The sequence below is a fragment of the Plecotus auritus genome (genome assembly GCF_963455305.1).
Source record: "Plecotus auritus genome assembly, chromosome: 5".
In the NCBI taxonomy this organism is placed as follows: domain Eukaryota; kingdom Metazoa; phylum Chordata; class Mammalia; order Chiroptera; family Vespertilionidae; genus Plecotus; species Plecotus auritus.
The window spans coordinates 63,565,616-63,592,632 of NC_137776.1; the positions used below are offsets into that span (position 1 = coordinate 63,565,616).

The following is a 27,017-nucleotide window of genomic DNA, read 5'->3' on the forward strand; positions in this document are numbered from 1 at the left end:
TATATATGTCTATGTGAACCTAAGTGTTCAGGTGCCTAGAAGATAAAGACCTTGATTATAGTTGAATTATCTGAGATTATATCCTTTTTAATATTGTGTTTATACAATGTCACACCAACCAACTAATTCATTCAATGGAGGGGGTGGGGCAGAGCTCAGTGGCTCTGAACGTGACCTACTACACAGAAGGTAGGTGAAGATGAATTAATAGAAGAAAAACACTTAGCACAGAGCCCAGCACATAATAAAGTTAGGTGATACATCTTTGTTGTTGATGTGATCATTCAAACAAAAGACTTCAGTGTCCTTAATTTTAGCTCCCCATAAACACACCCCATTTCAGATTTCAAAATCATTTGGAACTATTTCATATCCAAGACATTAAACTCTGAAATCTGCCACTCTGAACACAACTTTATTTTATAAGCCCTCCTGTTTCAATCCAATGGAAGTCATTTTTTATTCTTCATTGGTGATTTTGGTTTCTTAGCTATTCAATGTTCTCACATAATAATCCCCTTTAGGAATTGCTTTCTTTCTCCCACTGCCTCTCTAAGATTGAGCCATGTCAAGGAAAAAAACTAGCCTAACCCCCTAAGTTCTCTGCCCTGGCCTTATATAACTCATTCTCTTTTTGTAAATATAGTACCTGGGTAAGATTAACCTTTACCCACGTTAATCTATTTATGCTTTGAAGACCCACAAAGTCATTGAAAAAGTAATATGATGAGTTCAACTGGTCATACTGGAAGTCCATGTTATTGACTCTCTGCTTAGTCCACAAATTGCTAAGGATTCTTTTATCTATGTTTATTTGTTCACTTGTCTCATTTGAAACTTTTCCAAAAGTTTTGGGACGCTTCTCTAGAAACTTGAGATTGAGTCAATGCATAAAATATGAACTCCCTCACTCTCTACCTCTACCTCTCTCTAGATAGATAGATAATTAGATAGATGATCATAGATAGATAGATCTTCTTATTGACCCTTCCTCTTGTTTCAGAGGCAAGAATATCTCCTTTCTTCTCATTATGGGCTAGCATTTACTCTTGTCCTCTCAGCTGGCTCTTTTCTGGCTACTCTTTCAGCCACTTGTTCATTGGCTATTACATTTATGTGTTATGCCTTTGACTAATCTAGATTGTCTCCTTGAGCTTATAAAACTCTTCAATTAAGTTCTATGCTAAATCAAAATACACCTTCATGCCATCCTAAGACTCATTTAAACTAGGGACATATATTTTCTATTCCCTTCACGGATAACCTTTTTGAAAGGATACTTTCTATATACTCCCTCAACTCCTCTTCACTTTCTAACTAAAATCTGGATCTTGCTCCCACCTCTACGACAACTTTTTTTTCTGAAAGGACTTATCAATTCTGAACTTCAATTGCCTTTCCTGAACTTCTCCATTTGAAAACATTTAACACAAATCATCGGCTCCCCTGCTTGAAATCTTTTCACCTCTGACTCCCCTTGCATTGTTCCAGAGAGATTTTTCCTTCTTCCAAGCAGAATATTCATTTTATGATTCTTATTGATGCCCCTTCCTCTTCCTTTCCCTTGCTGGTTGTCAGATCTTAGTCAAGTTCTTAGTGTAACATCTGCAACATGAGTACACTATACAATTTATATCATTGTTTCCTAACAATGTGCACTTAACGATTATCGTCTTTTGTCCCAAAATGTAGTTCTCTCAAGGGTCTCTCAGTACCACTTTTCTCTTTCTGTCCTTCTATAAACTCATTTGTCATATGTCTCTAATTGTCACCTCTATGAATGGGACTCTTAATCTGTGCTTCTTTTTTCTCTTCTTCCCTCTGCATTGTGTGCTTTTTATTTTCTTTAAAAAGTTATTTTTAAATAACTAGTTATTTTCTTTAAAAAAATCTTTCTGACTCTGCTCATTGTGCTTAGCACAGAACTGAGAATGTGCTACCCGTTTATATCTGCTTCTCTCAATGTCCTCTATTTCCTTCCAGAGCCTTAATATAAAATGATGAAAATGCCTTTCAAGCACCTTTAATTTTTGTGGCTCATTCATTCATTTCCCAAATACTTCCAATTTCTTTCCAAAGCACTTTTGACACTTCCCTGTGTTCTCTGTTATCATGGTCCCTATACAATTTTAGTCCCCGTATTTCTGTGTGTTAATGGAATCCTCTTGCTTTTAGAGCTTGCTGCTTCCAAAATGTATTCTATAAACCACAGCCAGATTAATTTCTCTAAATTAAAACTCTCTAAAAATGTTAACCAGATGTTCAAAACCCAATTTTAAGGGATAAATGCCAGCTTCTTATCCTGGCACCAGGGCTCTGGAGTCACCCAATGAGCTCCATCTAGCCTTTGAACTATTTTCCTGTATTTAAAGTGTTTAGCGTTTACTACTAAACATTGCACACTTTCTCACCTTGGTACATATGTTCAAATCTATTTGTCACTTTCATTTTCCTTTGTAAACACTTGCCCTATTCTTAGGCCATTACAAACACAGATTCCATGCAGTCTGCCCTTAGTACAATCTAGATGTGATAATTCCCTTCTCCCTTCTATAACGCCCTATTTCTGCCTCAAGGCACTTGTGACTGCTATCAAATATTATATATTATGACTATATACATTTTACTACTTCTGTAAGTATACTCAATATATTGGTTTAATAGCATTAGACTAGTAATATATGTTTACTGAATAAATAAAATTTAAAAATAAGCAATGTATTTCATGGACAAAAAAACAATCTATTTAAAAGTTTAAATTACCAACAATTTTATTTCTAAAACTATAACAAAAATCTTGGCTCACACCTGATAAACTGATGAGTAAAAAAAAATGTCTTCATTGATTCCAAGATTTTTAAAGCCTTTAAAAGGGGTTTTGAGGGTTCAGTGTGATAGTACTTCAGAATTAACGATATAAAGCTTTGTAACAATGTAACATATTAAAGGACTCCAAAAAGTAAGTATTTGACATAAAAGCATAACTGTATCTTTTAGCCAGAAGTTAAAAATTTTTTTAAGTGATAAAATAAATGTGATTATTGAGTGATGTTAAAATGCAATGCCTGCATTTTCACTGAGAAGATAATGTATCCTACATTTCACACTGGGATTATCACAATATGTGTGAAAAGCAGGCACACAGTAAGGAGTCTCTAAGAGTCAGCTACATTTAGTTTTTAGGAGTAAGGACTTAGTATCTAGTTCAAAACTCATCCTCACAGATGACTTTCAGCAAGCCACTTAAACTCTGTGCCTCAATTTCATCATCTATAAAATGAGGACATGTGTTAATGCATGTAACACTTTAAACATAGTACCAACAAGTACTACACATTATAAATATCATTTTTACTTAAAAAGAAGAAAACATCTGTGTTTGCCAAGATTACAATCAACTTTATTTTTTATTGGTTTTAGAGTCCAATTAATTTTTAATAGAACTATAGTATTTTAGAGCTACAGAACCCTACATATTTGATCAACAAAATTTAGTCACAATGTGTTTAAATGACTTGTTCAAGGACCACAAATAGTAGTGAGTGGCCCAGTTAAAAAAACATATTTCCTTCCTTCCTTCCTTCCTTCCTTCCTTCCTTCCTTCCTTCCTTCCTTCCTTCCTTCCCTCCTATTTCCTTCCATCATCTACTAATCAGTGGTCTCTCAGTTGATCCTTTTAACTTATACAGCAAAGAATTTGAGGTAGCTAATTCAAAATACATTTTCCTGATTTCCAGTTCCAAATTTATGTACCATGTTTTCCTGTGAATTTTAGCAATGCTTTTCAGAGCAATTTCTTCGAAGTTACATAAACATCATTTCTTCTCACTATTTTTTCCTTTGCTATATCAGGATTCTATTTAATCTTACCTGGCAAATAACCAAGGTGTCAGGAGAAAAAAAAAATCTAAAGAAGATTTGAGAGACTATAGCTCAGCTTTAAGCTGTTATTTGCATTGGTCAAATATCACACACAATATGTAGGCTGTTAGCATTTATAGCTCTACATTACTAACATTTCTCATATAGTATAAACCATAATAAAAATAAATGAAAAACATAAATATTTCATTACATATACATATGTGAGGCATAAAAATCTAAAATAGTAAAATAACTTTATTTTTTTAATACCATAGAATATAATGACTTCATTTGGTTAAACATTTGGCAGGTTTTGAAATTAAAGGAAAATTAGATGCTGAGTCTCTCTTCTTCCTTCCTTAATCTGTCCACTATACCCAAATATAGAAAGCAGAAGAGAGAGAAAAGAAGCAAATGCATAACAATTATTTTATTAGAGCAATGAATAATCAAATGTTGAATGTGATTAAAGGTTTTTACAGAGAAAAAGTGGGAAGTTCAGTGCAATATTGCACACCATGACACTCATTTGAACATATGTTTGGGTGAGATGATACAGTTTTCGATAGAACAGAAACTTAGAGTTTATGCTGGCATAAGCTCTAGGCAAGAAAGCTTACTTAAATCCTGTGGAATCTATGGAACACAAACAGTTTCAAAGCTATTTTAAAGGATAAGAAAAAATTTAAAGTTTTTCTTAGTATGGAAAAATGGCTTATTTTTCTGCCCAAGAACCAATTTAACAACAAATATCAGAATCAAATACCTTATATGTGCTCAAATACCTATATTTCCAAGAAAAAGAGCAGTTATTTTTTTTCCTTAATCATTTTTAATAATCCTCACAAACTGATAAAACCATTAGCTTCCAAGAGGATGCACAGTAGTTGGCACAGGATTTGATCTATCCTTTGACTTTCATTGTAGAAGAGGGGTCAAAATAAGCAATGAGGCCATCTGAAACCAGATATTTTAAAATATTTTGGGTAATGTGATAAAATTATTCAGCATATTAATGTGATATTTGATTCATCACCTTGAAAACTTTTTATACTACCCTTGTTTTGTTCTCATCTCAACCAATTGATAGGAAAGTCTTATAACTTATACCCTAAAACCATTAGAAATCAATATAATATAAACATTCAATTTTTCTCCAAAGAATATAAATTCAGAGATTCCATCTGAGTTGGTATCTTTTCCTCTCAAAATCAACATGTATTAGGTTTTAACATGAGTAGGTGATAACGTGGACAGTCGAACATTCCAAAGTTCAACTATTTTTATGGAAGTCTTTGTTCTATTCACAACCTTTGCCTTTCCCTGTGCTGTTGCTTTAGTATCTCCAATTGTAAAGAAGTGTCTCACAGGCTTTGAGAGAATTTATCTCTGCTCTGTCTGCTAATTGAAAGTATATTTTCATTGGATTGAGAATAACCTAATAGAAAATATATGAGTTTAAATTAAAAATTACATTATTAATTGCTATTAAATAATAAGAAATATGACTATATTTTATAACATTTTTCAGAATAAAATAAGTGGTTTTCATTTATTACACTTACTAGAGGAACTATAAATTGAAGAGGATAAATTGGCAGAAGGTAACAATATTAAAACAAATTTCATATTGTGTGCATAATTCTAAGGAGACCACATTATCTATAAAAACTATAGATAAGAAGACATAATTGGCAAGAATGAAGTATAAACAAACTCTCAAATGATTTTAGACTATGAAAAATATAGGAGAAGCTAAGTAAATAATTGATATATTAGAGCTATTAAAATTTTTATTTGTGAAAAAAAAATACTGGCATAAGAAAATACCCATGATATAGCAATTTCTAAACTATGGAGAAATGTACCCAGAAAGAAATATAACAAAATATTAAAAGAATTGGCTCATTGGTGTTCTGTTTCATTATGCTTTAGGTACTTGTCACATTTATTTTGCAATGCACATATGTTATATCAGGAATAAATTTAAAATAACACCTTTCAAATACATTTCTCAGTTAATATTTTATAGCACTTCATGACTTAAGCAAGGCAGCAAGAATAATTTTCCATTTAATAGTTGAGAAGACTAGGTAATTTTCCAATTGGAGGAGCTTGAAATAAAACCCAGATTCTTCAAAGCCAGCTTTAATATTTCTTCTGTAATATCACACTATAAAGATGCTAGAAATAGATATGTAAAATTTCTATGAGTTTTTCCCAATAAAGGCACAATAACTGTCATCTGAGCTGTTGTTAAGAATGCTATTAATTTTTTCTTCTTTATAAATGCCTTTCTTTGAAAGAAAAATAAATGTAAGAAATCAGTCACATGTTATTAAAAGGGATATCAAAGTAAGTAAAATGTGTCAGAAAGAAAAATTTCATAATTATATCTATGTTTCATTTATTATGATAGCAAGAATTAGAAAAAATTATAAAATTCTTTTATTTTGCTTTAGGAAGATAATGAAAATGGTACTCCAAGTGAAAATGAAGGAAGTCATATTAAGATTGTTAATAATAACTAAATGCTAAAGTCTATAAAATAAGAAAAGAAGGATAAAAAAGTTAAATAGGCTTGCTAAATAACCTATAGCTTCCTAGTAAAGATATCTATTTTAATAATTAAGAAATTAAAGTGGAAACAAATATTTTTATAACTATTGAGGATTACTTACAAGGCATAACTAAAAGATGAAAGTTATGAATAAGAATAGAGGTGGATTCTTTTCCAGAAGCTCACACAACTCTAGCAGTTGGCATAGTTTAACTCCTGTGTAGCCACGCTCTGACCGCATATGCTGGTCTATTTCCCTCATCCAACATACGTATGACCCGTTCCAGAGAGTGAGCAACTTTAGAGCACAGAACGCTTTATTAATCTTCGTATGTGCAAAACCTAGCATGGTGCACAATGTGTATTTGCATATGAAATCAAACTCATTCCAATAGCCTGAACCAAATCAACTCAAAAGTTACATGTATTGGAAACATACATCCCCAAACTAATTAAATGATTCGGGAGATTATCTGCACTACCAGATAATTTATGCTACTAGTTGCTATTCCATTAGGTTATGATATGTATACTCATACAAGGCTAACTTGATTAATCTTTAAAATGTAGCCATTTCCTCTAAGTCAAAAGTCACAAATTAAAAAGATTTTAGTCAGGTAAATAATATCGATATGTGGAGTTGATTAGTTGCAATAAGCATATTTCTCTCACCTTTGGTTGGGAAACAGGTACAGAGAAATATTTTTCCAAGTATAAGAATGATGACAAATGGCAACAACTGATCCTCAGCCTCAGGGTCAGGGACACACACACAAAAAAGAATTGTGGGGATTATGTTACACTTTCATGCTACTTCTATAGGGACAGCTTCTACTCAATTCCACCTGATGGTGCCAATTAGGCACCGAGGACCACAATAGCAAGAAATTCTGACTCTCAAGAAAAGCTGAAAATCCAAATTTTTCTTTAAAATATCTTATTTTTTTTTTTGTGGTGGTAATTTTTAAAATTCAAAACACTATGTAGGCCAAGTAAAATTCACCTACACAGCATATTTGACATGCAAACTCCTGGTATATGACCTCTGGTTTAACAATTTGATTACTCAATTGTTGCACCTATAATTGAGATATTCCTAAAAAGTCATATAATTTAACAACTAAAATATTAAGGAGAGTTTACAGATTAAAGAAAACTAAATAATAGGGATTAAATGTGCTATTATTCCATTCTCATAACTTCACAAATACCAAGTATTTCACACACTCCATTTATTATCAAAATGAAAATATCAAAGCATAGAGGTGACAAGAGAATAATAATAACAATTATAAACTTTAATTTAAAAGTGGTATAACTAAGGTTAGGTCACAAGTTCAAATTGGTTCTCTATATACACACAGGCTTGATTGTATTTCTAAGTGATGACTAAATTAGCAAATTATAGTCAGTAGGAAGTTCTGTCTTAACTGACATTTTAAAAGAAATATTCCACTAAGAAAACTAAAATTTCAACCTCATTTTAATCACTTTAGCTATTCAGAATTCTATTAATCAAATAAGAAAAAAAAGTCTTCAACACCTAGAATGATTAATGTGTTTGTATAAATGTGAGAAAAAATGGTCACATCTTCAAGTAATAGATTATAAGTACAAAGAAAGTTCACATGATAGCTATGCTGATGAAAATTACCTGCGGGCTGTTACAACACAACCCATGCATTAATTAACCTTTTGCCATAAATATCTAGAAACATCAGCAAAGATAGCTTTCTCTTTTTCTTTTGCTCCAGCTCCTTCAGCAATTTAAAGAGTAAAATACTGTGCAGTTACTGAAGGACACAGATAAAATATACTTAGTTTTTATCAGCTCTCTGTGTTACTACAATAAAGCCACATAAGTATAGCAAGTAGGCTATTTCATCTTATGTTTTAGTTAATGAGAGATGAGAGATAATGTCCGATTTCTATGTAAACCTTTACTTTCATGAATGAGATCAGTAAATTATTATGAATGTTGGTTATCATTTAATTATCTACCTTTTCACTCTGTGAGAAAGTAAAGGTAGGTTCTGGTCGGGCTGGTGGCATAGGTAAATATGGCACTTGGAACCGCCCACAATGTCATCAAAATTACAACTAAATTACAGAACAACCATCATTCATAACTACCTGAAATCTAGCTAAACAGAAGTCCTATAAATAAGTGTATACAGAAGAAGCCACATCAAGACTTCTAGGAGGGGTTGAGACACAGAATGGGCTGGTCTCACCCCCCACATGAGTCCATTAAAAATCGAGAGAGAAATCTTGGCAAAAAGGTACACTCTAAGGAGCAAGGGTTCTTGGCCCCACAACAGAATTCCCAGATCAAGGTTCTGGTGCAGGTTTCTCCCAGACAGAAGTTCTGGCAGAGGCCATTGTTCTTTGATGAGCCCTTTCCCCACAGAGCTGGCAGGTGGGTGCCATATCTGAGTTTCCATCCACCTGGTTAACACTGTTAACCCAGCCTTGGTGATTCCTTGAGACATGGCTCCACCCAATTTGTGGGCCCATCCAAGCCATTTACAGTGGCTTTTCCATACAAATGGTCTCTCATGCCTCATGATCTTTCCTACTATTTCTCAAACAAGCAGCAACTGCTGTCTGCATGACCTATGTCTCTTGCTAAGTGATCCTGGTCCTGGCACTACCAGGAATGTGGTCTCACTTGCATCATGGCTTCTCCTGGGCACTTTCAAGTCCCAAACAAGTAGCAACCATCTGAAGATCACTCTATAGCTAGTGTCAGGTGGTCCCAGGCAGGGCACAGGTGGTGGCTGATCCTGCACCTCCCGGGAGGCCCCAGTGGCAGTGCACCTGGTGGACAGCTTCAGACTATGCCGGATTACAATCCTATTACCTCCATGATCAATATTTGGAAAAAACAAAACACATTCTTTATTACTTCATTTTCAAATGAATAAACACATCTATATTTGAGTGTATTTTTCAAGTATTTTGATAGTTTTCACTTGGGATCTGAAGTTGAAAAATCAGCTAACACTAAATGTTACCATGATATGGGAAAACAGAATTTCTAATAAACAATAGTAATATGAGCTACTGTATTTTCTCAAATAATTAAAGGCAAGGATCAATAAGACTTGGTGAACGTGCAGATTACTGCAAGATTTCAGGGCTGCTAAATCACACTTTAAATGCTGATATAATAATTTCACATCTTTATGCAATTGTTTGTAGCCACATTTTTTTTTCTCTTTGATGTAGTACTACCTCCTTTAGAGGGTTAACAGCCTCAAATTTAATTGTTCAATAACAATTAGAGCTGCTCCCTTCTATTAGTGAATTGTTAGTTTTAATTAATTCATTACATAATTAATCTTGCCAATGGATAAGTCATTCCTTCATTAGGTTAGGAAACATTCTTGTTTAGATAATGGGCTACAAATATTGTTTTAGCATATTAGGGTATTTCTCTATTATTCTAACTAATGATGATTTGCCAAATGAATCTTTAAAGAGCTAAACTAGTGAACTCCTTCCATAAAATATTATTCAGAAAATCAAATTTTTATTGCAGTTAAGAAGTACACAATGATATGTTCAAGTAAGAAGGTGATAATTTTATGTTCATAAAGTGGGTAATAACTATCTAGAAAATTAAAAAGTTGCATATATTTCTCATTTTTTATTAAGGAAAATGTATTTTATGAATAAATATTTCAAAGTAGCTATTTTCAATGACTTGGAACAAATAATAAATCCTTCATAATTATTAATATAGTAAAATTGACTAAATGGACCTTTCTCTTGTATCTGCCTGGAAGATAGTTCTTCAAGTAAATTTAGAATATTTACTAAAACATTTTTTATTATTTTAATTTTAGGTACACCTCTACTATAACACATATACATTTCGGTAAGGTATATATCTACCTTAATTGGCAAGGCTAGTACATATCTGTCACACAGAAAACTGACAATAAGTATATTTTTAATATAAGGATACACAAAGTTTCCAAAGAAATTTGGCTACTTCTGCCAATGCTAATTTAAACTAGATTTAATATAGCCACTGATTTGTAGATGATAGTGTAAAAGATGATGACACATATGTGTGTATGAATAAAAATATCTGACTTTTAAATACTTAAAAATGAGAACACAAATTTATAATACTTCTGAATTATTACAGGAACGCACATGCTACCCTAGGAAGATAGCATCTACATACCTGACAGGTAATGTTCTGTCTCCTTTCCTCCTATCCATTTCTCTTTGGGGAACAGGATACCAACGAAAATTCAGTTTCCAGTTAAAACCCCCATAAGTCATGTCTGACCCAGCCATATATTCAAAGGTATCATCACTAATCACATCAATGATGGGGCATACAACTGTTTTCCTGCGGAAGAAGTAAAACCAGTTTACACATAAATAATAATTTAAGTGCTACAGGTGTTTCTTCCAACTCAATATAGTTGATGTGTTGAAATTTAATTATTTTATGACATTAATATGTTTTTATTTTGTCCTTTTTCCTATGGAATTATTTCCTTTTACCAGACTTCCTTCAGCCAACTTTATACTACCATGTATAATCTAATCAGATATAGTGATTGATCTTCAAGCTGATTTTCAAAAACATTCTAAGTACTAAATCAGCAGGATGGACATGGTCTATTATTCATAAAACCTCTGCCCACAGCATGATTAGTACAGCTGCTTTGATATTATGCATCATTTTAACTATATCTTTTATAGAAAAGTAATTGCATACAGGGAGTGGAGAATGGATGACTGCAAATTAGATCTGGTAGTTCAAATCTCAGAGGGGTTACATTAGATTAAGGAGATAGTTCTATGAAAATCTTTATGGAGAAAATATCTATTACAAAAAACAAATAACAAAAATCAACAAACAGAAATAACAATAAAAATAGTAATAATCAGTACAGTATAAATAAATGTTTCCCATGAAAGATATTAGGGTCATGACAATTTCTGAGTGAATTGTCCTAGACTTAAGAGTTTATAGTAACAATCTACATCTTTTAAGATACAGAAAGATAACCAACTTCAATTTCTGGTGTTTATACCCTGACCCATCTTTTCTTAAAGTAAGAGAAAAAGCCAGGAGATTTGGGTGGCTTTTTAGGTAAAACTAATTGTTCACCATGGGAGATCAATAGGTACTCTCTTAACCCATGTTGTGCCTTCCCATGCTCCCAGCTTATATGTCTTATTATAGTATCAAACTTGTATCATCTCCACAGTAAATGCATACTTCTACCCAAGTTTGCCTTGGTTGTAGCTAATTCTGAAGAGCAGAGCTTATTTGTCATATTTTGTAGAAGGTAAACATACAAATATGCTTTTGAATCACACACAGATGTGGAAAACAAATAAATGTTGTCCATCATTTATTCTGCTTTGGTAACACCTGCATCACTATTACTTATTTTCAATTCTGTTTTATATTCCACACAATTAATTAAAGACTAGAGTTCTCTGAAGTCAGAATTCACCTACCCTTGGAAAAACTTCTTGGTAACACTGGTCCCTACAAAATCAATATCTTCCTTTATTTATTTATTAAATTTAGTAATTTAATTTGTAGGAAGATGAAATTAGATCTAATAACTTTGAACAGGATTTTATTATCTAGTTATGGCAACTTTAGAATTCACAAGTAGAATAAAACAGTAGAGTTCATTACATAGAAATATAATTTAAATATGTTGTTAGATTAAAAAAATAAATGATCTATGCATGACCATATTGAAACAATATTATATTAAAAACTCTCTAAGCTGAATATGAAACATGCTTTAAAAGGCAGCATAATGTATGAATGTTGCCAAGAAATGCATATAAGATGTTCCAAGTTCATTTTATTTTGCCAGTCTTACCCTCCTGTGAGTACTGTACAATACACAGAGTGGAAAAATGTTATTAGCTGTGTACTACACGCAGTTGACTAAAAGGTTCCTATTGCTTTATTCAACTGCTATGGTTCCTTTTACTGGAAAAATCCATCCATCTTTGTGGCAAGTATCAAATCTTGCCATTTAAGTGATATAGCTGGACTAGCTCACACTACACAGCCCTGGTCTTGAGTGCTTAATTAAAAACTTCAATTCTAGAAAGACCTTTCTATTGCAGGTGAACTTACTTTGCAAGCAAGGTGTTATACAATGCTATGTTTTTATATCAGACAGTATTCAACATGGTTGTCTTCCTCAGTGCTTGGGAATTATACTCGTTAACCACCAATGTTTATGAATATCTTCAGCAAAAGCTCATACCTCATAGCCTCATCATTAAAGAGAATTACAGGTAACCAGGAGGTTCTTAATTTCTACAAGTAACATTCAGTCTTTCAGATTCCATCATTTTTATGTACACAGTGGCAATGCTGTTTAAATAATTAAGCATTCTTTATAGCTGTGCTCTGTACGTTTTATGATTGGAATATGGAATTTATGTGTTTTATTTTTAAGATCCTGAAGGTGGTTTTGAACTAGACTTTGAATAAGGACATTGACCTAGCAGGAAAAAGACTAGTCTGGGAATAGGAACAACTGAATTGCCCCCATCACTTCCAATAACTGGAGCAAGCTACTTAATTTATGTGTTCCTCCCTATTATTAGGTACAAGTAAGAATATCTACATTACCTACCTCACACAGCAGCTGTGAGGATACCATAAGGTGCTTTAAAAATGTAATTTACAAAATTGTACTATTTCAAATTAGACTGATTTCCTTCCCCTAAAAATGACTATTCAACATGTTTACTATTTGAATTGTTTGACTATTTCTTAATCAAATATTCATGTTCAGCACTACTAAGCCAAGGTCTTTATTAAGTGAGAAAGGTGGGGACAACTTTTTTATTTTTTATTTTTTATTTTTAAAATATGTTTATTGATTTCAGAGAAGAAGGGAGAAGGAGAGAGAGAAACATCAATGATGAGAGAGAATCATTGATTGGCTGCCTCCTGCACGCCCCCTACTGGGGATCAAGCCCGCAACCCAGGCATGTGCCCTTGGCCAGAATCAAACCTGTATCCTTCAGTCCGCAGGCTGATGCTCTATCCACTGAGCCAAGCTGGCTAGGGCGGGGACGGCTTTTTTAAAAGCTAGGAATACACCGGAAAATAGCAACCTGGAAGAGATGTTCTGATGGAAAGCCAACACTGTCCTGACAGGTTCAGTCATAACGCAGGCAGAGAGAACACATGAGTCCTTACCTGTCTTCCTTTATTCTCGCCAGCAAGGGCTCCAGCCAGCCCACGGTACATTCACAGTGTGCATCAAGGAAAGTGATGACCTGCCCCTTTGAAGCAGCTGCTCCTCGAAGGCGGGCACGTATTAACCCAGAGCGCTCTTCCATTCTGATAATTTTTACTGGTACTTCTAAATTTTTCACATAATTCTCTAATGTCAACTTGAGAAAATCTGTAACGTACAATAAGAATTTATAAGGAAGTTTTGAAACTGTTTGAAGACACTGTAGCGATACTACTGCCCAGATGAAAACTCAACACACAAAAATGGTGGTGAACTTCTGTCGACATTTTTTGCAGTAGGTGACATGAAGGATAGAGACTTCATGAGTATATTAATTTACAGTAATTAAAACCTGTCACTTGGCTGACAAAGATAAGGATAAAATAGGAAGTTAATATGTCAGACTCCAATGGAATGCAGGCTCCTTCATTAAGCTATTTTGCATTTACCTGAACTAAAAATAAATAAATAAATAAATAAATAAATAAATAAATAAATAAATAAATAAAGACAAGTATCCATAAAGTCATATAAATGTTCAATCATATGAGCAGTTGAGTTGGGGAAAAAAGGAAGTCTTTTGAAAGTCATTTTGGCTGATTTCCTGGGTTAGTAAGAACCAAATGGAATCATGCGAGAAACTGTAATAATTAGTTACTTGTCTCTAGAGTTGGGATTGCCTAGATACATTGATGGAAACGCACTGATGATGAGGGGTGGTTTCAGGGTTAGTATAATTACAAGGAAAATACAGATCATTTCCCAGCTGCCTTCTTGACCATAATAAAGTGTTCTAATTTAAGAAAATATATGAGAAAAACATTTATACCTCTTTCACTGGCATCATCTACCAAGATGACCTCAGAAAGTAAATAGTGTGGAGAACGATTTATAACACTGTAAACAGTTCGAAGGAGGGTGCTCCAAGCTTCATTATGAAACACAATAACTACACTTGTGTTTGGAAGTTCATCAGGGTAGACCTTCGTCTTGCATCTGGAAAAGGGAAAAGAAGAAAGATATGTTAATAAATAATTCATTTTTTATTCTGATCGCTGGAATAAAAAATATCCGTGATAGCACAATTCTAGACTTCAAAGGTCCTTATTAAGGAAAGATTTTATGCACATCTACAATAATTTTCCTTTTTATAAATGCTGTGAGTAATCAGTTGGCATTTTGAAAATTAAATATGCACAATTACTAATATTTCATTTTAATTCCTGCAGGGAACCAAGCAGCATGATTTCCACGAGTCTAAGGAAACTAAAATAACATTCTGAGACTATCAATAGGAGGCCAGGTACAACACAGACAGCTGAATTCATTTAGTGGATGTAATTTTATTCTTTGTTGAGAAAAGGACAATTATTGTATAAAACTCAAAAAGTCATGAGAACATAGAAAAGACATACATCCACAGAACTTTGAAGCATGTAAAACAAATTATTTTTCTATTCTAAAATCTAGTCATGCACGCTTTCCATTCTGCTTGAGAATGGTGGGAACCATGCCTCCTTTGTTGGAAAAGTTCAGGAGCCAGGATGTATTTTAGAGATTCTCAATTAGTGCTATATAATCAAATCTGAGATCAGGACAGGGAATAGGTAGGCCACCAGCACTTCTCAAACTTTAATGGAAATAGAGCTTTGTTAAAATGCACATTCTGGCCTGTCCAGCATGGCTCAGTGGTTGAGCATGGAACTATGAACCAGGAGGTCAGGGTTTGATTCCCGGTCAGGGCACATGCTGGGTTGAAGGTTCAATCCCCAGTGTGGGGCATGCAGAAGGCAGCCGATTAATTACTAGTATTCTCTCTCATCATTGATGTTTCTATCTCTCTCTCCCTCTCCCTCCCTCTCTAAAATAAATTTTAAAATATTAAAAAATAATAAAATAAAATGCACATTCTGTTTCAATAGGTCTGGGTTAGAGCCTGAGATTCTGTATTTTTAAGGAAACTTTCATGTTATTCAGATGCTGCTGGTGCCTGGAGCGCACCCATAGTTGTTATTACTATTAGAACTTGATGTCTTGAGAAAAAAAATTTTAACTTTGCTTGTGCAAAGCAGCCCAGATTTCAGGCAATCAATTCAAAAAGGTACATTTGGATAAATAATATGCATACTGCTCTGGTAGTATCAGAAGTTTAACATGCAGGTGTTTCTTACCCCCATGAACTTGTCAACATTCAGACATTTCTGTCACGTGATTTTACATCATCATCATCATCATAGCATAAAAAAATGTCCCTGGGTATCCATAGCAAGAATTAAAGTTTATTCACCTTAGATTATTTTTTCATATAAAATATTTTGAAGAGCTAGGAAATTAAAATCATTCCACCAAATAAAATGAATCCAACATTTCTTGCCACTCATGAACAACCTAATACATGACACAAAACAAGCATTGTTATAATTAGTCTCAGGCATGGGTGAATGAGAAAATCCAATAAAATGTGGGAGTTAAAGGCATATAATAAAACAAATACTGATTGTGTATCTACTGATAGTTTAATCATCTTTTAAAGTAGTTTAAATTTCACCTGCTCAGTGAAGTCTCCTGCAATATAACCAGGTAAGAATGTACATATACTTGAACTAAAAATTATATACATATACTTCTCCTTCAGCATATATTTATTTGAAAAACATTAAGCATCTATAATATATGAGATTGTGTATACAGGAAAAGAAAAATGTAGTGCAAAAAGGTAGTTTGACTCATAGTCATCTCTTCCCATTCTGCCAGCAAGATTCAAGTAGTTTCTATGTGTTTCATCAACTAACTTGTAACCCCAGGCAGCTCAGCATTATATGAACTTAGAAAGCCATCCTGATAAGTCAGAAAGGTTCTCTCCATGATTTTCCTCAACTCTCACTTCTTCAGCCACATCACACCCCATCTCTTTCAGCATGCTAAGGAAAAAGGATGGTAAGAATCATCATCATCAATAAAGAAGTAAAACTGGAAATATAGGCTGAAAGCAATCTAACAGTCAATGACAACTGGCTTTAACCCAAGGATAATAGGCTATAAAGGCTACTCAGTATCATTTGAAATAAAGTGATGAATTTTAAATCAATTTTTTGTACACTATACTAGATGCCAACAAAGAAAATATGAATGACATGTTAATATAAATCATTTAAAAGGTCAAAATAAAAAGCAGACACTTAGATCTACCTTCTTAAAATATTTTTATCATGCTCTATTTGTGGTTAAAAAATGCACTCACAAATGTTAATTTTTTATTCATAATATGTGTGACAAAGCTATATTGACCTAATTTACTATTAATGCAGCTATTATTATACTTACAGAATCTTTACACTATCATTACTTAATGTAGTATAGACATAAAATGTGGCTAATATTTTTTATTAATTATTCCTCTTGTTCCCATGTGAAAAGTTATTTATCAAAGAAAACTTTGTATAACAATAAAAAATTATGGAATAATTCTTAAGCTATACACATCAATCATTTTCTATGTCAGTTTATCTAATTACCTCAAGTGCAATGATATATGCATCAGCAAGAGCTAGGATATTCATTGTTTCTGATAGGTTTGTATTACACTGAACTGGTATTATTGCCTGTATTTCATCAAACTATTCTTTCACCAGTGGTAAGGTACACCATAATTTTAGGTACCACTAAAAAATGAAAAAAAATTGTTTTTCAAATAAACTGTGACATAATGTTTTTCATCATCAGAATCTACTTAACACTTAAATAAAGCTTATAGAAAAATCTTTTAAAATTATTTGGACATTGATTTTTAATATCTATTTTATTGATTTCAAAGAGAAGAAGGGAGAGAGGGGGTGGATAGAAATATCAATGATGAGAATCATTGATCAGCTGCCTCCTGGATGCCCCCAGGATTAAGCCTGCAAGCTGGACATGTGCTCTGACGGGAATCAAACTGTGACCTCCTGGTTCATAAGTCAATGCTCAATCACTGAGCAACACCAGCCGGGCTGAACATAGATTTCTATGAATATTGTCATGTTTGCTTATGAATCAGTAGCAACAGTTAACTATGTTTCTGCTTCTATTTTGTTTGTTGAATTATTTTGCTCATTAGATTCCACATATAAATAAGATCATATGGTATTTGTCTTTCTCTGACTGGCTTATTTCACTTAGCATAATGTTCTCTAGGTACATTCATGATGTCGTAAAAGGTAAGATTTCCTTCTCTTTTATGGTCAAGTAGTATTCCACTGTGTAAATGTAGCACAGCTTTTTTAGCCATTCATCTACTGATGGGCACTTTGGCTGTTTCCAAACCTTGGCTATTGAAAATAATGCTTCATTGAACAATGGGGGTGCATATATTCTTTCAAATTAGTGTTTTGGTTTCTTTGGATAGATTCCCAGTAGTGGGATCACTAGGTCAAAAGGTGGTTCCATTTTCACATTTTGGAGAAAATTCCATAGTGTTTTTCACAGTGGCTGTACCAGTCTGCATTCCCACCCCAAAGAGGACATACAGATGGCAAATAGACATATGAAAAGACACTCAACGTCACGGTCATTAATCATCTGTCATCTATTCTAAGGGCTTTCTCTTTGCTTTAGGTTGTATTGCTTAACATATGAGAGACATCATTAGCACTTATCTCAGTGACAAAATATGAATCAGCTTCATGTTTTTTGTGTATCTTCCTTGGTATCGTAAAGTGTTTTCAAGCTGTAAAGTGTGAAGGAATTAAATGGGAATCTTGAGAAAATGCAGATTGTGATTCAGTAGGTCTGGGATGGACCCAAGTTTCTGTATTTCTAATAAGATCTCTGGTGATGTCCCCTCTGTTGATCCCTGATAGACATGATAAGAAGCAAATTTATATAAATCAGTCAGCTATTGACTAGCAAGAAAATATAGAATTGTTCCAACAATAAATATTTGCTTCATCATATGAATTTTAATTCTCGTTGTGATCTCCTTGCCTTTCTTTTCAGACAATAACTTTTTCCCCCAACAAAATCTTATTGTCATCTACCTGAAGAAATGTCAGATGACAATTCTACATATGGAGTATAATCAGCACACAAAACTTCATTGAAGCATGACTATATGAACAGCCATGACCATGTTCACACAGCTTAAAATATAGTGGCTACATAACAACTGCCAACTGGTACACAATGATTGCAACTAACCATCGACTATAAAACTCATCCTGATTTCAGACATATAAACTATACAAAATGCATATCTTAGAACAGGCGAATACAATAATTTTTTGTTTAGTACAGAAAAAGTACTTAACGTGTTGTTTAATGTTTTGTTTTGTTTTTTAATATATTTAGTTTCTAAGCTTGTAGAGTTTGAAACTCTAATACTCTCTTCTCCCTGACAGATGGCAAACAACTTCTTCTTTGTAATATTACAAGAATAACTTCAACACTATCCACCTCAGCTTTTATATATTTTACATGATAAGAATAAAGTATATAATCTGGAATCAGTGTTAGATATTACTTGGTCTACAAAGTAAAGCTCAGAATGTCCAAATGTTGGAATTGAAAAGGATTTTCAAAGCTGAATAATTCCAATCTTGATTTCACAGAATACAAGTCTCAAGTCAGAGAGCTAGTTCAATACTCTGGGACATAAAGTAATAATAATGATAATAATGAAGTAATGTATTATTTAATACTAGTAACAGTAATGCTTTCTTCCCCGGGGTATATGCTATATTAAACATTTTAAATATTACTGGTGTCTGAAAAATTAGAAAAAAAACACACATTTAAATCATACAAAAATATGACTTAATCTTATACGCAAATACACACACACACACACACACACACACACATAATGAAATAGAGAAATAAGCCCGGCCAGCATGACTCTGTGGTTGAATATCAACCTATGAGCCAGGAGGTCATGGTTCAAATCCTGGCCAGGGCTTATGCCTAGGTTGCAGGCTCGATCCCCAGTTGGGGCATGCAGGAGGCAGCCAATCAATGATTCTCTCTCATCATTGATATTTCTATCTCTCTCTCCCTCTCCTTTCCTCTCTGAAATCAATTAAAAAAATTAAAAAGGAGAAATAACTGCTCTCCAAGTATCGTTTCATTAAAACTGAGCATAAAAAATAACTTTCATTAAAATTATGTACATACAGACCAAATACTCTTTTAGCACTCTGTTTTATGAAGAGATTATTTTTCTCTTATATAAACATCTAAATGAGATTGGCAAATTGACATTCTGGTGGGAGCACAATGAGAGTAAAAATAGCAGATTGCACTAGCAATTTTCATTAATTTGGAAGGAGTAGTTGATGCCTACTAGTCCAATTAAGTTCCTGAAATCTGGTATTCTAGGAAAATCATAAGTATTATCATAGCAATATTTCATATTTACACCATAGTATGACATGCTACATCTCTAATGCTTGAAGTGATAGTTTATTTCCTTTTAATTCTGTAATAATATATTTGTGACTCTTAATTTGGCTGCAATTGGAATCATGCCACGAGCTTGAAAACCCCCCAAAAACATTGACGTGTGAATTTCAGCAACAGAGATTCTGATTTCAGTGTCTGGGTGTGGTCATGTGTAATGAGATTTTAAAATATATCTTCCTCGGGGATTTGAATGTTTGAATGTAGAACTGAAGTTGAAAACTGTTATCAAAAGTTAATGAACAGAAATTCTGGATTTTAAGAATAAAATATATATATGTATATTTCAATATGTAAATATATAAATAAAACCTTTTTGCTTACATCAACATTTTAAAGTAAGATATATAAGGTTAATACCTGTTTACGTTTATAGCAGATTAAATTAATGTCACCTTTTCCTATAACTGTAAGCCCTGGATTTGGAAAGTCTTCTCTACTTAATTTACAATCTCTTCTGTCACATGTCAGTCCAGCCTTCTCTGTATCAGCTGTTGATTTATAAATATATGAGAAATAAATCCACCCATTCTCTTTTCAAGAAGATATAGGGGTGGGATCATGTTTCCTATGTCTGGAACATGAAAATACAGTGATATAGTGTACCTAATTTACCATCTTTCCCTTTGGGTATGCACATATTACGGGAATACAGACTGTTACAGTTTAATTTTATCCTTTTTTGAACCATATTGATGATTTCAGATAAGCTACTGAATATAATATGCCACATCAAAAAAAGAAAAATGGACAAAAAGATTCATAATTACATAGTGGTTTAGTTAGACATAATCCATTTAAGACTACAAACAAAGGCTGTCAACACTGTAGTTTGATGACTTGTTGGATTGTTGTTCAGTGAGTCAGTGGTTACCTTTTATTGCCTTAATCAAAGAAGATTAATAACAGTAATTAAAGATAAAGATTTACAATACAAGTCCTCTATAGCCTCCTTATTATTAAAAGCTATGGGAATTGCACTGAATGTTGCAGAATTACGCGTGGTTTCTGTTTCTAAATCATTAACATTCATATGTACAGAGAGAAATTTCATCATTTTCCAATGCATCCATGCAAAGAAGACTTGGGCAACAGGAAACTGGTTCTTTCATAATCATTAAACAGCTTGGGGTCTCATAAAAATGAAGCATTTAATTTTGTGTGGGTTTCTATATATTGATTTCTATTTACATTTTATTAAACCTTTCAAAAGTAAGTTCCTATAAGTTATAATTACTACAGTAATTCATTTTTTAAAAATCACATTTTATCTATCTTCCCCAAACAACTTTATTTTAAAATCCAGGTAGACCCCGTATTCATCCTTGGCCTATTTGCTACTAAAGCCACTCGTCACTCGTTGCTCCTTCTGTTTTCTTCTACACATTTGGGTGGGTGGGTGAGGCGGGAGAATTATTGGGCGAGTGATGTGCTTCCAAGACTCCCTTGCTTGTTGGCTTCTTCCTGAAATATGCCAGAAGGACCTCAGAGATAGATTAACAGACTGGAGGAAAGAGAAAAAGGGAGCCAGGTAATTTCTCTATTCTTCCCTAACCCCACAAAAAGTGATTCTGCCTCCTTTCACAATTCCATAGCGCATATATGCCTCAATCTTTATAACCTTATTTTACTCTTTCATAATAAATCTATCTTATCCAATGGACTAAGAGATTCTTTAAAAGAAGAAAGAAGATTAATCTTATTTATCTCTGCCTCTCCAGGATCTAGCATTCTGCATGTGACGAAATATATTTAATAAGGGGTTGAGAAATATGAACTTCACAGTCAGGCTATTGTATGAATCATCAGATTAACTTCCCAGTGGTAACTCTGCTTTGTTATTATCCGAATGAGAGGTGTAGAAACACCACATTTTCCACTTTCTTTTTTTCATATCTTCACTTGGGTTTATTATTTCATCTTCTAGGCCCAGGGCAAATAAATAAGCTAGGGATCAGAACAGGAAAGAGTGTAAGAAAATTGTTCTTCGAATTATTCTATTATAACATCACTCAAACCTAAGTAACATCACTCCTATTCAAACATACTGGAGCAAGTTCTCTGTCTGGAAAACCTATGTGTGCCTCCCAGTTCTGCCATTTAGGATCTGCGAACAGACTCTTTTTAAGATTCAGTTTCATCATCACCAAAGTTTGGGTAACACCGCTGCCATATCTACTTTACATGAATTTTGAGGAAAACAAATGAAATTATAAAGGAATTGTGTGAAATTCACTTATTATTACACTATCCTTTTATTATGAAACATTGTATAAAATACAGATAAGGTCTATGTTATTTGGGTCCGCCTTGCTTCTGCTAGGATTCTGACCATGGCCATGTTCTAATAATTTGTCTCTTATACTTAGTTCCTGTGGTCAGGCTTCCACTGTATTCTTCACTTCCTAAGCAGTTTCAATAACAGATGTGGTGTCTAGATCCTCCTCGCTTAAGAACTGCTTTACTTGTTTGTCCAGGGTAGCAATGTGGAACAAAAGTCCATCCTCTTTTCCTTGTAGTCCTTCTAAATCATTTATTGCCCTAATCTAAAATTCCTCTGGCTGGCTGTGGCTGCCTGCTATTCAATATTCCTTCTTGCTTACCTTAGTCTCTGCTTATTATTTTCTGCTGGAAGAGTTCAGAGAGTCATGTTCTGCCTGCCTGCTGAGGTCTCTGCTTCTTGCCTTGCCTTGAATATCCATAAGCTCTCTACCTACCAACCAAAGCTGGGACTGCCCACCACTACTTGCTTCCTGTGGGTTATTATCAAACCTTGATTTCTCAGCCAGAGTTAGGCCCAGTCCTCCAGCATTCAAGCTCTGATTTAAGAAATCTCTATATATAAAAGGCTAAGTGACTGGCCAACTGGCCGACTGGCCAACTGGCTAGTAGCTATGACACACACTGACCAACATGGGGCAGACGCTCAGTGCAGGAACTGCCAAGCAACAACAACTTTGCAGAGTGCCCTCTCACACTCCGGGACCCCTCGGGGATGTCAGACTGCTGGTTTCGGCCCAACCCCCACAGGCTAGGCCGAGGGACCCCACTGGGGCACAAATCTGTGCACCAGGCCTCCAATAACATAATAAGAAAGCTAGTACTAAGTGGCAAACATTTATTGAACTCTTCATTATACTATATATTTTTGTACTATATTCATTGTACTATATATTCATTGTACTATATATATATATATACATATATATATATATGTATATATATATACACACATATATATGTTCATTATACTATATATTTTATATGGGTCATCCCATTTGACCCTCAGTGATTAACTATGAGGACTATGACAAGGCTATCCTATATAATAAAAGCCTAATATGCTAAGTGTCTGGTTGTCCATTCAACCAATCAAAGCATAATATGTTAATGATATGCTAAGGCCGCTCAACTGCTCATTATGACATGCACTGACCACCAGGGGGAAGACAGTCGACCGGTCGGCCAGTCGCTATGACATGTACTGATCATCAGGGGTCAGACACTTTGTCTGGTAGGCTAGCTTGCTGCTGGGGTCCAGCTGATCGGGACTGAGTTAGATGGGCTGGACACGCCCTGGAGCCCTCCCACAGTCCCTCCCTGGCCCCTATTGTGCACCAATGGGATCCTTCGGCCTGGACTGCACTCTCTCACAATTCAGTACCTTTCGAGGGATGTCAGAGAGCCATTTCGGCCCAATCCCACAGGTCAGCCCGAGGGACCCCATTGGTGCACGAATTCATGCACTGAGCCTCTGGTAAACTTATAAATAGCTTTAATGTATGCTTTCAGAACTTCCAATCTATACATAAATTGCTCAAAAATGCATCTTCTAAGGAGAACAGGCTGCTCAGGTGAGAAAATGGCTTTCTTCTCAGAACAATATATCTTAACTAGACATACTTCTTGCTTATCAATTCACCTCAAGACTCTCACTTCATTCTATCCACCAATCCTAAATTATTACATCACATACTTGATTAATCCCGATAAGATTTTTATGTTGAAAAACCAGTCATAAACCACTTAGACCCAGACCCCTAATCTCTATAAACGTCCACCTATATAAATAGCCTCCTAGAACTGACAAGCTTGAGGTTATTCTGGTGGTCTTTTGTGGAGTAAGCAGTTGATAAGCCTTATAATATTCCTTATGAACTAGTTATATTATTACACCCATTTGATAAATAAAGATCTTGCTATTCAGATCAGTTAAGTAGCTTGCTTCTAAGTGAGGGAGCTAGGTTTCAAAAGCTTCAGTTCTCTCTGATAGGATAAGGTTCTTTGCCTCTTAAGAAACTTACTTTGTTATGGAGAATTCCTAGACAAGGAATCTGGGGAGGCAGGCAGGAGCCTGAAGACATGCAATCCCAGGAAACAAAGTCTAACTGCTTTGAATGAGATGAGAGGAGCCTTTGCTTTGCTATAATAGGATGGGGCCAGGAGGTGAGGTACAGTAAAGAAAGGAATAAAAAGGTGTAGAGAGAGGTGATGAGCAAGTACAATGCTGAGAGTAGCCAGTGGACTTACTTCAGTGTTGTGATAACTGGAGGATATTTTAAAGATGAGTTGTGTCTAAAGTTCATTTGGACTACAATGTTGTAGTGCAGTCCCAACTCTCCTATTGTTCATCAAGTCTGCCCTACTCTCAAATGCACTACATTAGTGGTTGCATGATTATGTCTCTAATTTTAGGAAGAAGCCAGGTTTAGTATTTGGATTGCTTTGTGAGAAATGGAGAAAGCAGTGACAAAAACAATTAAAAAATCCTAAGTCCACTGGGGGAGTTGAATAAATTTTAGGAAGAGCTCTGGACTTCATCAGATAATCCCTTTGGGGTTTAAACTGACCTCATCTTGATTTTAATAGACTGGATACACTCAGCTGACATCTGGTTTATATTAAAAACTAAAACATCATAGATGTAATTTCTACCAAATAAATGGCAATCATATAGTCTCATTGGAGGTATTTCCATGATGTCAATAGTTAATAAACAATCTTTTTTAAGACATAAAAATAAGTGTGATGTAAGCAAATTTTATATTCTTTCTATTGTGAAGAACTGTCCTGTATTTAGAAGTTAATGATATAAATCAACTTTGTAGCTAAAAGTAAAAGAATGTCATTCAAGTAAGTGCTGTGACCTTTGTTGTTTTGGAACACGAGGTTATGAGCTTGTTCCCTTTCTGTGAGTGACCTCTGAATATAACTTATTCATGAAAGAGTTATGAAAGTATTTAACGAGTTGTCTAAAATAAATGTGTTTATTGAATGTGATAATTGTAGTAGAAGTATTTTGCAACAAAATTACTCGCTACTGCATTCATACATTTAAATTCTTACATTTGTTAGTGAAAAAATAACACTGAATTTTTTATCAATAGTTATGGAATCTGGACCAGGCTTTGCTTCTGCCTTCATTGATTGGCTTATCCAAGTCAGCTGATCACCCTGAGCCTCAAGTTTGCTTTTGTGTGTTTTTTAAATATATTTTTACTGATTTCAGAAGGAAGGGAGAGGGAGAGATAGAAACATAAATGATGAGAGAGAATCATTGATCGGCTGACTCCTGCATGTCTCCTGCTGAGGATCGAGCTTGCAACCTGGGCATGTAGCCTAACCCAAAATCAAAGCATGACATCCTGCTTCATTGGTTGACACCTAACCACTGAGTCACACCAGCCAGGCCCTCAAGTTTTTCACCTCTCTAAGATAATGAAGCCACCAGCCACATAGGTTCAAAGCCAGAAACTTTGATGCTAACATTATGATGGTGATTTCAACATCATGAGTCAGAATCCTGATAATACCTCCTTCAGTATCTTTCTTATTCTTCCCTTCCACTGTATCCTCTTTGTAGACCACCACCTCTTCTTTAAGTTATGTCATGAAGTCAATACAGTGCATTTGTAGAACATTCTTGATGCCAAAAGTATACCCTCCTCATTGGAGACCTAAATGAAGATCCAAACAGCCTCTCCTTTATTAAAATGTTTCTGATGGCTCTTCATTGCCTACAGCTATAATCCAAAGGCTCCTCCTGATATGGCTCAGCACCACTCATGTGATCTTCTCCTCTCAGTGGCATTTAACTCTTCAACAATATTGAACATCTCAAAGTCCCTTCAGGAAACAAAGCTCTCCCTCACACAGGTATCTCTCTCTTTCTCTGAATTCCTTGTGTTTGGAATGCTTTCTTCCCTGAATAACACACTTATCCTTCTTGATAGGCCTCAATCAACCTCCCCTATGAAACCAAATTTTCTCCAGGGATATCCAACTGTTTACTTTCCTAAACTCCAGTATGTTTTATATATTTATTTTAATAAGTGCTGTAACCTTCTAGCTATAGAAGTCTTTGAATATAAAGTCTTTATTTACAATAGTCCTCCCTTTCCCACGACTTCACTTTGTGCGGTTCCCGTTACCCATCGTTAACCGCTGCCTGAAAATATTAAATGGACAATTTCAGAAATAAACAATTCATAAGTTTTAAATTGCACACTCAAGTAGTATGATGAAATCTCTCACCATGCAGCTCATTCCTGACTCAGACATGAATCATCCCTACATCCAGCTCATTCATGCTGTATACACTCCCTGCCCGTTAGTCACATAGTAGTCCTCTCAGTTATCAAATTGACTGTAGCAATATCACAGTGCTTGTGTCCAAGTAAATCTTACTGCCTTAATAATCATCCCAAAGCAGAAGAGCAGTGATGTATGTTAGCAATTTGGATATGCCAAATAGAAGCCATAAAGTGCTTCCTTCTGTATGTATGTATTGGGGGTGGGGGGGTGGGCAATGGTATGTATAGTACTATCTGTGGTTTCAGGTATCCACTGGAGGTCTTAGAAGATAGATTTCTTGGATAATAGGGACTATGTACTCATCAAAT

At 34.5% G+C, this 27,017-nt stretch overlaps 1 protein-coding gene across 12 annotated transcripts in view; it reads right to left on the reverse strand.

Moving 5' to 3' along the window:
* GALNT13 (polypeptide N-acetylgalactosaminyltransferase 13) overlaps positions 1–27,017 on the reverse strand; it is a 499,062-nt gene that overhangs the window by 190,490 nt on the left and 281,555 nt on the right. For all 12 annotated transcript variants that reach the window (XR_013960615.1, XR_013960616.1, XM_080668540.1 and 9 more), the window contains exons 5-7: positions 14,513–14,679; positions 13,644–13,851; positions 10,623–10,793 (exon numbers count right to left, since the gene is read on the reverse strand). Coding sequence is in view for 10 of the 12 variants with exons in the window: in XM_080668540.1 (XP_080524666.1) it covers positions 10,623–10,793; positions 13,644–13,851; positions 14,513–14,679 (546 nt within the window). In the remaining 2 variants the exon portion in view is untranslated. The remainder of the gene's footprint in view (positions 1–10,622; positions 10,794–13,643; positions 13,852–14,512; positions 14,680–27,017) is intronic.